We start from the raw sequence: 14,555 nt of genomic DNA, 5'->3' as shown, positions 1-14,555 counted from the left end.
AAATTCTTCTCTTTAAACTTAGGATAACAAGCTGATGTAAGTCTGGATTTCCTCATCTCTGAGACAGATAACAGGTCTGACCTACCTCTCAAAAAATGAATGATGTCATGTCTTGCTTAAAGAATAGGAGAGCTGGGCATGGTGGCTCTTGCCTTTAACCCAGCACTAGAGAGTAAGGAAAAACCATAGAGCTCTGTGAATTTGAGGCCAGCCTTGTCTGCACAGTACATAGAATATTTCATGTCAGGTAATGCTATCTAGTGAGATCCTCAAGAAAATAAAAAGTAAAGGGGATGGGAGAAAGTTAATCATCTTAATTTCCATAACAGACCTGGTTAAAATCTGATTGAATTGAATTATGCATTTTTTCACCAGAAAAATAAATAAAGCCACAAAACTTCAAAAATTAAAAATTCTATCAAAGACCTTTAGTTATGAGCTTCTGTTATCGAGAGAAGAGGCTACAGCTGTAAGAGAGCAGCTGGTGGTGAGGAGGGGGATGTTAGGCAATCTCTCAGATTTTTATTTGTCGACCCTCTAAAATGTTAAATTGTAATACAATTTTATTCTCTGGATATAAGATTTAAAAATTCAAAGATTGATCATCCTGAGATCCTCTCTGAATGCTGAACAAACTTGGCTCTGTTAATCATTTCTTCTTGACTTTTCAAATAAATGTTCAAAATTAAATGGTTAGTAGAGAGAAGAAATCTGGGATTGTAATAGTTCATTAGATGGGCTCTTCATTAACATTCATAAGACGTCCTATATTTATTCCTGACCACCACAAATAGGAAGAAAAAAAGACTCATTGATGGCAGAGCAAAACAGTCTTAGAAAGGTGAGTGTTCTTACCTAGATTTTTTTGAAAACTTTAAAAAATAAGAAGTTTCTGACTTAGCAAAAAGTATTTTTAAAATGTCTAGCCAAACTGGATAGAATTAAATTATACCACCAAAAAAAAAAAAAAAAAAAAAAAACCAAATGGAGGACTGGGGATATAGTTCAAGAGTATTGCTCTTGGCATGTTGAAGGCCTTCCATCCATCCCCAAGACTGCAATAAATAATTTAAATTAAGTTAATTACAAACATAGGAATGAGGTAAAGGTATTTTCAAAATATAGGTAAAAATGTCTTCACTATCTGTGGTGTCATTAATTGGCAGGGTTCAGGAAGGACAGGAGAGGAAGGAGTTTCTAGAGCCTAGGAAGTTGGACAAACAGGAAAAAAGTCATGTTTTACTAAACAGACATATATTATAGAAGTAATTCAGCTGCAAATATGTATATATGCATATATATGAAATGAAAAACAGAATTACACACAATTTTTATAACAAGCATAGAGTGTTGAAGGGGAGAAAAGGGTTTCTTTGACTTACATAATAACCCAGTCACCATTCATTGAGGAAAGTCAAGGCAAGAACTCAACGAGGTGGTTACTTGGGGCAGGAGCTGATGCAGAGGCTGTGGAGGGTGCTGCTTACTGGCTTGTTCCTTATGGCTTGCTTAGCCAGCCTTCTTACAGAACCCAGGACCGCCCAAGGGTGGCCCCACCCACAATTGGCTTGGCTATCACACTTTCACACTTTAATCAGTAATTTTAAAAAAATGCCCTACAGGCTCATCTACAGTCTGACCCTATGGAGGCATTCTCTCAATTGAAGCTCCCTCCTCTCGATGAATCTAGTTTGTATCAAGTTAACACAAAACTACCCAACACAGTAGCCACTGCTCTTAAAAGTCAAGGGGGCTGGGCCTTTAATCCCAGCACTTGGGAGGCAGAGGCAGGCAGATTTCTGAGTTCAAGGCCAGCCTGGTCTACAGAGTGAGTTCCAGGAAGGCCAGGGCTACACAGAGAAACCCTGATTCAAAAAACAAACAAACAAACAAAAAAAGGTCAAGGGGATTATTCTAATGATAGGTGGCATCAAATCTGATCTTTGGTTTTCTTTTGTTTTGTTCTTTAAATAAGCACATCATTCAGAGAGGAACTGATAAGCACTAATAACTTAATATACAATTATATATTACAGAAATAATTAACAAACATTAATGTGTTATATGATAAAGAAAAGAAAACTGAGAAACTCACTCCTCTGGAAAAAAGGCAGGATTTCTAACCCTAGAGAATTGTTAAGAGTGTTGACTTCTCTAAAGAAGAATACATCAAATAGCAATTTAGTAACATATATTATACATAGAGTAGTTTATTTGACACGCTTTTCCATTGGTATTTAGTGACATGCCAATGATAGAAAAAGAAAAAAAAATGTCTTCAGCATAGAAACAATAAAGTTTAAAGGCAGGACAGCAAAAGCCAGTGAGCTGGCTAAGTTGGTAAAGATGTCTGCTGCTTAGTCTGAAGCCCTGAGATTGATTTTAGTACCTACATGCTGGAAGGAAAGAACCAACTCCTGTAAGTTATCTTCAAACCTACACATGTATGTCATGCATGTGCATCTCTTTCCCAGTCTCTCTCTCTCTCTCTCTCTCTCTCTCTCTCTCTCTCTCTCTCTCTCTCGCACACACACTCACACTCACACACACACACACACACACACACACACAAAATCAGGAAAGCTATCTGGAATTAGCATAGAATAATGATGCATATTAGCTAACAGGAGAATGGCACACTTGTGATTGAACTTTGAGACTGTCCTCTAGGTCACCACATAGGCTCTGGGAACAGAGCTCTATCAGAGCCCTCATGCCACATTTTATTTTCAGAGCTGTCTTTCCTTCCTATCACTTCATGTCAAGGCAGACTGTCAATAAAAGTTTGCTGATTTGAAGCATGAATCATTAGGAACTGAAAAAGGATAAAAAGAAAAGAAGTCAAAACAGGTAGGGCACTAGGGAACTGCCTTGGTCTACCGTTTATTAACCTAGAATAAAGTATGAGTCTACTTAGAGAAATATTGGGAGAATAGCCAGATAGAAGAAGCCAAAGAGTGAAGACAGTGGAAGCTGAATTATTCCCAGCAAGTAAGGGATATAGATGACAGTGTAGTCACACTAAATTCAGAGGTATACCTCTAATTTTGTAAAGATATACAACTCTGAACCCTGGTGATTAGTGAATCAGCTTGCCAGGAGCTCCCTGATGAAGCTAATTAAACAGTGTAAGGACAGTGGACCAATTTAAAGCAGTTTGCTAACAGTGTTACAGGAATGTTAAATAAATAATAATAGCAATAAAGACATAATTAATGGTGCATAAGCCAGGGAGCTAAGGGATTTAAGTCTTAGTGTTAGCCAATTTCCTTTGTGAGCTTCAGTGAGCAATTTATGCTAATAATTAGTATGAATAAATAGTATTATGGAGTGGAGGTTACTATTATGAACCCTAACAACTAAAGAATGAAGCTGAAGTTGGCTACTAAACATGACTGGCAATGAACAAATGACTCCATTTTTTACTGTATACTTGATCCATAATATTTCTTTTTGCGGGGATTTGGTTTTTTCGAGACAGGGTTTCTCTGTATAGCCCTGGCTGTCCTGGAACTCACTCTGTAGACCAGACTGGCCTCGAACTTAGAAATCCGCCTGTCTCTGCATCCCAGAGTGCTGGGATTACAGGCGTGTGCCACCACCGCCTGGCTTCCAAAATATTTCATATCTGTAGAAAGTGCTATTCACTCTATATCACAATCATATAAAAATATATTAAACAAAGGTGATTGAGCTTCTACAATTAATGGTTAATTAAATATAAGTCTCCACGACACTATCTAAACTGTATTAGTATAAAAACGTGATTGTTTTATAAGTGACACATGATGCCTCCTCCCTACTAGTAACAATGCAATAAGCTGACTTCTTTGTTGTTGCAGGCTTTTTATTTTTCAAAGCACTTTCACAAACATTAGCTGAAGCAGCCTTATCTATAATCTGACCACTCCTTGTGCACACATATTAAATATGAGCCAATTTTACAGAAAACACTATCACCTTCCCACTGCTCATAACATACTCCTTCTATTTCTTCTTTCAAAACATTTTCACACATATTAACTGGAGTGGAATGATCTTTCCATTCTTTGTTTCATCCCATGAAAACAATCCCCCAAAGAAAAACAACTATGAATAATTAAGAGAGATGATTTTGAGGCAACTAGTCTATGATTCTTTTTTGGGAGGGGAGGGAACTGGGCTTTTGAGACAGGGTTTTATATAGTCTGGGCTGGTTTCAGATTCACTCTGTAGCTAAGGATGTCTTTAAGCTTCTCATTCTCATCTCTCCACCTCTCAAGTGCTGGGATCATAGGCATGTACCATGATGTCCAGTCAGAACCCACAACTTTTTAACTGGATTCAACATTCCCAAAATTGTTGGAAGCAGAGCAACTCTTCAGGATGGTTGATGCCCTTTTCCTTCAGGATGGCTTAGGAGGCATCATCAGGACAGAATGTTTAAAGTGTAAGTGGGAACTGAGCTGTGGAAATAGCTTGGTTAGTAGTGGGCTTGCTTAGCATACAAGAGGCCATGGGTCCCATCCCAGAGCCTCATAAACTGGGCATGGTTTTCAAAAACAACAACAAGGAAATAAAAATATGGGAGCCAGCACACAACTTTAGCCTCAGCCTTTGAAGGGCAGAGGCAGGTAAAGAGCTACATAAGAGAGAAACTGTCTCAAGGAACCAAAAACAAACAAAAACTCCTTTGTAATAAGCTCAGGTCTAAAGTGTAATAAATGCTCACTGGAATAATTACTGTGATTATCACTAAAGGAAGAACATTCTACTCAAACTTTCAGAGTATCTGTTCAGGAGCTAAAAGAAAAAAATCACTTCAAGGCCAGCTTCTCCATGAGATCCTTCCTCAATAAAATGTTATATCACATTAACATAATAAGAATATTTTCTCCTCATTAACTCTTTAAAAATTAGAACTTGGGGCTGGAGAGATGGCACAGCAGTTAAAAACAATGGATGCTTTAACCAGGGACCCAGGTTTCAATTCCCAGCACCCACATGGCAGCTCACAACTATTTGTAACTCCAGTTCCAGAGGACCCAACACACTCACATACACCTACATGCAGGCAAAATACCAAGGCACAAATTAAAAATAAATGAAAATTTAGATAAAAATTAGAACTTGGGTTGTGTGTAAACATAAGGTTTACTTCCAAGGGAAAGGCTATAGTTCTAAGAGCAGTGCTTGGCTACACAGCCTTGTAGTACAAGCAGGCATACTGCTCTCTGAGATATGCTGCTTTGGCCAAGTATGGCCTGGCTCCACAAGTGTGGTCAGTTGTCCAACAAAGTCTATGTACTGCAGGCACTAGGAAACAAATCTCAAGAAAGTTGTTAGGAAAGGGAAGGAGAAAGGCAAAATAACCAGCATTAGATGTGACTTCACCCTCAAAGTTTGCATGCACCCACACATGTGGTATATATACACGTAGAAACATACACACAATTGAAAAATTATCTTTAAAAACTTAGTGTTTCTCTAAAAATCAAACTTAAGTGGGCAGCCGGGTGGTGGTGGCGCACTCCTGTAATCCCAGCACTCTGGGAGGCAGAGGCAGGCAGATTTCTGAGTTTGTGGCCAGCCTGATCTACAGAGTGAGTTCCAGGACAGCCAGGGCTATACAGAGACACCCTGTCTCAAAAAAAGCAAATCCAAAAAAAATAATAATAAAACTTAAGTGGGCATCCTATGTTTTTATTTACTAAGCCAGGAAATTCCATCTTTTAGAATAAACCTATTTCAGAAAATACAAAACTCATTGACAGAAGAGATTTAGTCTCAGGGAAGTTAGGTAATTGTTTACCTTGTAGAAACTTCTTGAAGTCCAAGCCACCATAAACACTTCCAGTAGAAGAAACTGTAAGGAAAAAAAGCACACAAAAATGTAAGACAATTACAAATATTTGACTTTAAAGAAATCAGTGGGACTCTGAAAATACTGCATTTAGATACAGAATATTAAAGGGAGATCTTATTAATGAGTGCAGTATAAATATAGGGCAAAAGAGGTATTTTAAGGTTCAATGACTATGTGGGGGTTGGTGATGCCACAGGCAGTTCTTTTCACCTATATTTAGGACCTATAATCAACACCAGGACTGTTCCTTTAGATGCTATTCTACATGAAAGACCATGATTAAGTATGGGATACTCCAAACTGCAACTATTTATCAGAGTATAAGATGCCAGTAACTAATGTTGAATTTAAGATTTAATTAAAATATTGGCCCTTCTTTGAACTAATTTTACTGTGAAATTGAAGATATTTTGCCAGTCAATTGGGTTAAAAAATACTTGCACCTAGATTTCAAAGAAGAGCCAATGCTTTGTCCTCTTTTTAAACTGAGTTTAATTAGAACTTTGCTTCTCTTTTCAAGATCCCAGAGACTCGCCCTCCCTAACTCTAATGCAGGGAGAAGTTGTTCTCTGAATACACTGAAGAATGAGCCTCTGTGATGAAAACAAAAATTGTCTTTAGTTAAAAAGTCTTTAGTGACTCTAAACACAGCACACAGAGATAACTAACACTCCTCCTGTGCTTCAGAAATGTTAGCAGTTAGGCTTTTACCCACCAAGATGGAAGATTTGACCATTCTAAAAGCAAACACATAACAAGACTAATGTTGAACAAAAATGAGGTTTCCTCCACAAAGAGTCAGAAAAAAAACTAGAGGAAAATAGAAAAAAAAAATAGAAGACAAAATTTTAGAAAAGAAAATTATACAAATGCACTAGCTAAATTAACAGAAACTTCTGTAGAACTGCAAGCACAATTTATCACACCCAAAGGCCCTGAGCTACATGAGAAAGGCTGAGCACTGGGCACAAGGGAGAGAAAGTGACCGCAGCAAGGCACAGCACTGTGAACTGTCAGAACGAAGCATGGACTGCTGAGTCTCAGTCTACTCCTCTTCCTAAGCACACCTAGACTACATTTTATAGGCTCCTTTGCAAATGCAGAGCAGTTATGACAATGAGACTAAGTCTCAGCCAAAAGAATGGGAACAGAAATAATCCATGTAATTTCCAAACCTATTCTTATAAATATTTGAATTATAAACCTTGTTCTCTTTCTCCATCCTTAGTTGAATGGGTAGATATTAGAGGTCTAGGGAAACAAGAAGCCACAAGACTGACAAATCTTGGAAACTACATTAAAAACAAATACACACACACACACACACTGGTGATAAAATAAAGTAAAAACAAACATTTTATCTGTTAAGTCACTGAAATTTCAAAATTATCTATGATATATAATAAAACACAGGTTTAAAAAAAAGTATTATATAAGCTTATAGGGAGAAAAAGAAAAATAGGTCATGTACAAGATAATTATAAAGACTTCAGAATTTCCAATAGCAATAGCTGAGTTACTAAAGGTATAGAGTAAAGACATTTTCAGAAATACAAAATCTCAAGAAATTTACTTTCCCAACACTCTTCGTCAGGAAGCTGCTAAGAGTAATCACAACAGTGAGTAAGCCAAGAAATAAATTGGAACTCAGAAAACAAAATCCAACACAAGAGGAAAATAAATCAAGAAACACCCTGATTAATGATAGAAAGAAGACCCCAAAATTAAGTGTTACGTATCAGATACAGAAAGTACCAAACTTGGACCATGTTGGGTGCTAGCATGGTGGCTTATGCCCAAAAACCCTACCACTCAGACGGCTAAGGTAATAGTACTGCTATGAGTTCAAGGACAATCCAGGCTATACAGTGACACCCTGTCTCAGAAAACCAAAAGAAGAGACTGGTGCTATAGCTTAGTTAGTAGAATGCCTGGTATAAACAACTATTGTGGCTCCCCAGCAGCACATAAACCAGCTGTGTAGCATACACCTAGTACTCTGGAAATAAAGGAAAGAGGAGCCCCAGTTAGGGTTACCCTTGGCTATATGTTGAGTTAGAAATCAACCTGGCCCACACAAGACCCTTTCTTTAAAAGGCAATAATAATGGCTGGGCAGTGGTGGTGCATGTCTTTGATCCCAGCACTCAAGTTGGCAGAGGCAGGTAGTAGATCTCCAAATCCTAGGCTAGCCTGGTCTACAGAGCAAGTTCCAGGATAGCCAAGGCTACATAGGAAAACCCTGTCTCAAATAACAAAACAAACAAAAGCCAATAATGATGATCCCTTTTAAAAAATAATTTAAGGGGCTAGAGAGATGACTCAGCACCTAATAGTGCTTAGGGCTCTTATAAAGAAGCAGAGTTCAGTCCCCAGAAACCAAGTAGGCAGTTCACAGCTTCTATAATTCGAGCTCTAGGAGGCTCCAACACCTTTTAGCCGCCTTAGGCATGAACTTTCACATGTACATCCCTACACACTGGAACATAAAATTAAAAATAAACATTTTTAATGAAAAAGATAATATATCACAAATAAGTTTAGAAACAGGTATTTAAAAACAATCAATTATCCGGGCAGTGGTGGTGCAAGGCTTTGAGCCCAGCACTTGGGAGGCAGAGGCAGGCAGATTTCTGAGTTTGAGGCCAGCTTTGTCTACAGAGTGAGTTCCAGGACAGCCAGGGCTACACAGAGAAACACTGTCTCGAAAAAACCAAAACCAAACCAAACAAAACAAAAACAAAAAAAAAAACCAATCAATTAATATGGTTAAAAGTATTAGTCTTCAGGAGGATATAAGTCAGGGGGCTGGGTCAAGGCCATCATATAGCCCTTTGGGGGTGTCTGTGTATCTATCTATACAATACATCTGGGTATGGGTGCAAGAAATTGTGTATGCATTTGTGTGGAGGCCAGAGGTTGACACTGCATTTCTTCCTTGTATCTCTACCTTATCTTTGCCTTTTCACGTGTACATGGTATTGGAGCATGTGTGTGTGTATATATGTATGTATGTGTGCATGTATGTGAAGGACCAGGATTGATGTTAGCAATCTTCCTCAATTGCTATTCCATTTTATTCTATGAGGGAGGGTCCTTTGAAAACAGAGCTCACCCATATTGCTAGTCTCACTAACCAGAGACCTCCTTCCAAGGCTCTAACTTTATAAGCAGTTCACCATACTCATCCAGCATCTAGGTAAGTTCTGGATATGGGCACTCTCAGCCTAGGCTGATCTGTACCTCATTATATATGCCAGGCTGACCTAAAATTCAAAGCAGTCCTCCTGCCTTGGCCTCCCAAGTGTTGTGATCCACCATGCCTGGCCTGAACTATCCAACCATTAAAATTGTGTACCTATGTAACAGATAAAATCTAAAACAAGGAAGTTTGTATATTTCAAAATGTTAATGAAGTAGATCTCTACATGCTAACACAAAACACTGACCGCTTTTACTAAACAGCTCGTGAGACTGTAAAATACCAATTTGTTTTTTTTTTATTTTTTCTTTTTCTAAATTTTTTCGAGACAGGGTCTCTGCATAGCACTGATTGTCTTGGAACTCATTCTATAGACCTGGCTGGCCTAGAACTTAAGAGAGGTGTCTCTACCTCACAAATGCTGGGATTAAAGGCATGTGTCACTGTTTCTTTAAAAAGCCAGTAACTAATAATAATAATCTAAAATATATACTGAATGTTAATAATTATTCTGAGAAGTCATATAACTAGAAAGTCTTGCTCTCCAAGTATGTTTCTATAATGGCACACTATGTCAAGCATATATCACCTTTTTCTTTCTTTCTTTCTTTCTTTTTTTTTTTTTTTGGTTGTTTGGATTTGGTTTTTTTGAGACAGGGTTGTCCTGGAACTCACTCTGTAGACCAGGCTGGCCTCGAACTCAGAAATCTGCCTGCCTCTGCCTCCCAGAGTGCTGGGATTACAGGCGTGTACCACCACCACCCGACCACCCTTTTTCTTGATAGACATAACTATGTGAAGATATATAAATGCAAATGTCATCTATGCCAGACATGCTGAAGAAGTCCATTATGCTCAAAATGCCCATGCTGGGGTTAAAGGTATGTGTCACTGTTAAATTACTACTTGTGTGTTCACAAGGACCACTGATCTGCAGGTCACGAGTACTTGAATATGGAACAAAATATAATATTTTTTCCTGTGGAGAGCTTTTGGTACTGCTTATAGAAATTTGGCAAGTACTTCTCACTGGGCTCTGGAGGAAGAAGTAGGATCAGATAAGAGAATTCACGTTTGAGCTAATGCAAGGATCAAGGTAAACACAGCCAAGGAATGTGTGACTTCCCTTTTGTCTTGGTAATCCTGATAAGACCCCAGACCCAGTGACTTGGGGACTTGGTTCACTGGTCTGTTTGATTACTCACCTCTGCTACTACCTAGAATGGTAGTAAATGGTATAAAAACTGGCTGGGAAAAATTAAACCTGCTTTAGCCTCAGCGCTGGCTGGAGTCATGTTATAATGTTGTCTAATTGTCTTTTTCTTTTCATTCTTCACTCCTGCCCTTGAGACCCGGTTGACTGACTGAGCTGGCTCAGTCACTTTCCAAATCCCAGTGTTGGTTAGACCACAAGTATTAGGTATCTAAACCCCACTTCTCAACCTAACTCTTTCTCAACTCTGTCTCCTGCTGCATTAGTTCTTATCTGTAGAATTCTGCTAACTATAGGCATTCGTAAATGACAATCATTTAATTATGTAAACAGCTGGCTCCTTTAAGAAGGAAGTGTAACTAAAGCAGTAAAGAAGTAAACTTTTGGTTAAATTAGAGGTCATGGTACAACCAAATCCAAAGATAATTAGCACATACAAGGAAAGTTTGTGTCTTAAAAAAACCCATGTTTTGGGATAAGAATATACACCATCATTTCTTTTCTTTTTACCACCCTTTCCTTTATTTTTGTCCTTTGCAATTGCCAAAGTCTAAATATGAAGAAAAGGTAAAATCAATATAATTTTGTTGTGAAAAAGATAAAATTAAGAGCAAAAATAAAATTGTTTTTAAGCAATTTTAATTTAAGAAAGCTATATATTCTCACAATAATAATCTTATTTATCTTCTCTATATTGCACACTTACAAATCTATTACCAAATATCTATTAAATGTCATTTGCTTTATAACTACACTAGAAATTAGATTGTGACAAACTGACATTTTTATACAAACTATAATATGCATCACAACAAAACAAAACAGATAATTTACTTACTAGTTATTATACAATGCAGAGAATCTGGCAGGTGTGTAGAACGTAACGCTTCTATGGAAATCACTAGCTGCCCATCCAGCAATGCTTCCTTTGGTGTTCCTGCTTCACACTTCCAGTGAATTATTAAATATCTTAAAATCTGAAAAGAGCACAAGCCAAGTAAAACATAATCTTTAAAACTATGGTTCTAGCAAATTTGTATGCTACAGTTAAAACTCTATTATAAAATTCTGTATTCCTGCTTATGAAATGTCAGATTTACATTTGCTCAGATCATAGCATCTAAACATAAAAAATACATAGGTAAACAGTATAATTCAATATAATGCACACCAAGACAGGAAATTAAGAAAATAAGTTGCTGGGTAAGTTCACCCAGAAGTGAAAATTGAAAAAAAGAAGAAGAGCAGTTTGTTTTTCTTGCCCAAATAAAAGCCAACTATGAAAAAGAGTGGCATCTAGTTATGAATTATCTTTGTCATTCATTAAATCAACATTTTTGAAGGTCAAAATAAGATAAATACTTAGCTATGTTATTTGAGAATATTGGAAAGGGACTGGAGAAATGGCTCTAAGGTTAAGAGCACTTGGCTGTTCTTGCAGAAGACCAGAGTTCAGTTCCCAGGACCCACAAGGCACCTCACAACTTCATGTTTGCTTTGTAGACCAAGCTGGCCTCAAACTCACAGATCCACCTGCCACTGCCTCCTAAATGCTGGGATTAAAGACATGAGTTACCATATTGGCCTTAAAGACTTATTTCTGTGTGTATTGAGTGTTTTGTCAGTACATACATACATGGACCACATGTTTACTGCCCACGGAGGTCAAATGGCCTTTCTCTGCAAGGGCCCAAAATCTCTCAACCAACACCTTTTTGTTTTTGTTTTTTGTTTTGTTTTGTTAAAGCAGGGAGCTCTGAATAAACAAATTTGGGAACTAAGATCCCAATTTGTACCAGAGATTATGAAGATGGTTTCCTGGTTTCTGGGCACTTCTACAGCCTATCTTCCTTCACATTATTTCCTGTGCAGATTTTTTCCAGTGCCTTTATGTGTAATGATAGCAGTTGGGAAAAGAATACTGACTGGTGGGTGAGTCAGAGCCCTGGGTTCCATCCCAGGCTCTGTCATCTTGTAAAATCTAATCCCCCAGCTTCCTTTGATGATGACAAATAAGACACCAAGGACCAGGAATATTTTAAGTTATCTCAGAACCTATAATTCTGTATTCATTTGTGCAGTGTTCTTTGGAAGGCCTGGAGTTAAGAGTCCCATTAGGTAATGGCTGTCAAGTTCAGCAATGGTGTGAACACATATTGCTAGCCCAGGTATTCATTCAATGCCATCTTCCAGAACTAAATAGTTCCCTGTCCACATGTATAGGAATATGTATGTATGTATGTATGTATGTATGTATGTATGAGCTCTTGGATTCAATCTTCTGCCCCTCACAGTGGCTGCTCTGAGGGCATATCACACCTTATCCTACGTATTGGTGCCTCGTTGCCTACCACCCGACTCTCTGATCCACCCTTTCATGATTGCACATTTCCTTCTCGCCTTTCCAAGTCCCCTCTCATCATAGGTGCGTAGAAAACGCTAAAAATCAAGTTGGCCAGCCTCCGAGCCCCTCTCAGAATCACCTCAGATTTGGCAGTGCCATAGTTGGTGACCCTTCAGGTTCTCAGCTTTAGGTGGTGGTTTTAGCGTACATAAAGGCAAAGCCTGAACACATCAATCAGTTCCTCAGAAAAGACCCATGAGGCTGATGGGTGGTCCTGCACTTCATACCTCAGGCCCTTCCCACAGTCCCAGAGAAAGAGGGATTTTAATTTTTCTAGCCATTCACAGCATTTTCTCCTCCACCTCAGGAAATGCCAGACCCCCTCCGCCCAAAACTTTTGAGGGTCTCCTCACAACGCCCTCTCCTCAGAGTGTTTTTCTCTCCCTTCCCAGCATCACCTCGCAGACAGCCAAAGCTATCCTCTCCATTCCGTAAGGAGAGCGGCTGCAGCTCTCGGGATAGCCAGTTTGGTCACAATCTCCTCATCAGCTAGGGCTTCGACCCGGGAGCGCGCCCACGCCGGCCGAACCTTCCCGCCTGACTGTGCATTCGCCCCGCCCCCAGCCCTCGCGCCTGCGCACGCGGGAGCTGCCCGGGGCGGCCCGCATCAGTAGGCGGGTGGGCGGGAGGACAGGTGGCGCAGCTGCCAAGGTTGGAGGCGAGCCGGGTGGAGGCCAGGCGGTGACTACTCCTGATACTTTCCCACGGTCTCGCCAAGACACGGCCCTCGGCCCTTTTCAAAGCGCTCTGACCGCCCTAGGCGTTTTCCAGGGCCGGTCCCTGGAAAGCCGCGGCTGCGTAGTGCAGAATTCCCGAGCTGGCTCTAGTCCCCAGATGGCTTTGCCTTCTGTTCTGCGGGTGGTGCCTGGGACCAGGCTCTGCTTCCCACATCTAACAGAGGAAAATATGGGTGGCCAATTAAAACTGAATTTTAGGTGAACGATCTTTTTACCCTGTATTATGTGTGCCATGCAATAAGATTTGGAACAAATACTTAGAAAATTATTTTGAAGTTCAAAACTGCAGGTACTAAACTGTATCTGGCAACTTGTCCCCAACTTCTCCCCAGTCTATTCCAGGAGGATCCTTGGAGATTTCCAGTCCCCACCAGACCCTTCCTTCCCCCACGTTTGACTTTACAGAATGTGTGGCTGACAAGCAGCTCTGAGTGTCTCTAGCTAGAAGGAAGGGAGATAGCCCTACGGGTTTAGTGAGATGGACGTAGGCTCGCAACTATCGGGAATCTGACAGATTGCTCCTTGGGCTGCCAAAAGAAGATGCTGGTTTGAGAGATTCTTGCCTGGCAACGAGTTACCCAAGGAGAAGGGTGGAACAGGGCGTTGGCCGCTTTCCTTTAGAGAAAATTCTTCCTCTGCAGAAGCTGGGATTAGGCAGAACAGGCTGAGGCGCTGGCAGAGTGCCTACCCAGTACACAACCTTGGTGCCCCTTTAAAGAACATGTCTCTTGGGACCTGAAATACACCCCTTCCCAGTGCACTCAGAGTTCTTGCCCCTGGTCCTCATCTCAGGTATTCACAGCTAGACATGCTGGAGAGGTGGATTTTACTTCTGTAATATTCATTTTAATTATCAAAACTGATTTTTAAAAAAAAAGCTGGCATTTGGGAAATCACTGGAGTCTTTCCTTCCTTTTCGCATCTCTTTTTAAAAATATTTCCCATTGAAAATGTCAGCTCAGCAGAAATGCTCCGCCTTGAAAATACCACTGGAGATGAAGGGCGGAGGAATGATAGCTAATGGCAAAGTACTTCAGGTGAATTGGTTGTCTTGGCTTCCAGCCCTCCTCCTTGTTAGAGCCTCAGGACAAAGGTACAGGGAACACCCAACACTGTTCTATATGTAGGCATGCGCCTAAGGAAGGTACAGGGAAC

The 14,555-nt window shown here is 39.7% G+C and overlaps 1 protein-coding gene across 1 annotated transcript in view; it reads right to left on the bottom strand.

Annotated features, from left to right (window-relative positions):
* C1H11orf80 (chromosome 1 C11orf80 homolog) overlaps positions 1-13,554 on the bottom strand; it is a 76,862-nt gene extending 63,308 nt beyond the window's left edge. Inside the window, 5 exon segments of the mRNA XM_052193364.1 lie at positions 5,792-5,845; positions 11,098-11,236; positions 13,062-13,130; positions 13,133-13,245; positions 13,248-13,554. Of these exon segments, the coding sequence (XP_052049324.1) occupies positions 5,792-5,845; positions 11,098-11,236; positions 13,062-13,130; positions 13,133-13,245; positions 13,248-13,554 (682 nt within the window).
* Positions 13,555-14,555: the final 1,001 nt, after the last annotated feature.

Source organism: Apodemus sylvaticus, chromosome 1, assembly GCF_947179515.1.
Source record: "Apodemus sylvaticus chromosome 1, mApoSyl1.1, whole genome shotgun sequence".
NCBI classification, from domain to species: Eukaryota; Metazoa; Chordata; class Mammalia; order Rodentia; family Muridae; genus Apodemus; species Apodemus sylvaticus.
The sequence above is the reverse complement of the archived record's forward strand: the minus strand, read 5'-3'. Positions and strand labels throughout refer to the sequence as shown.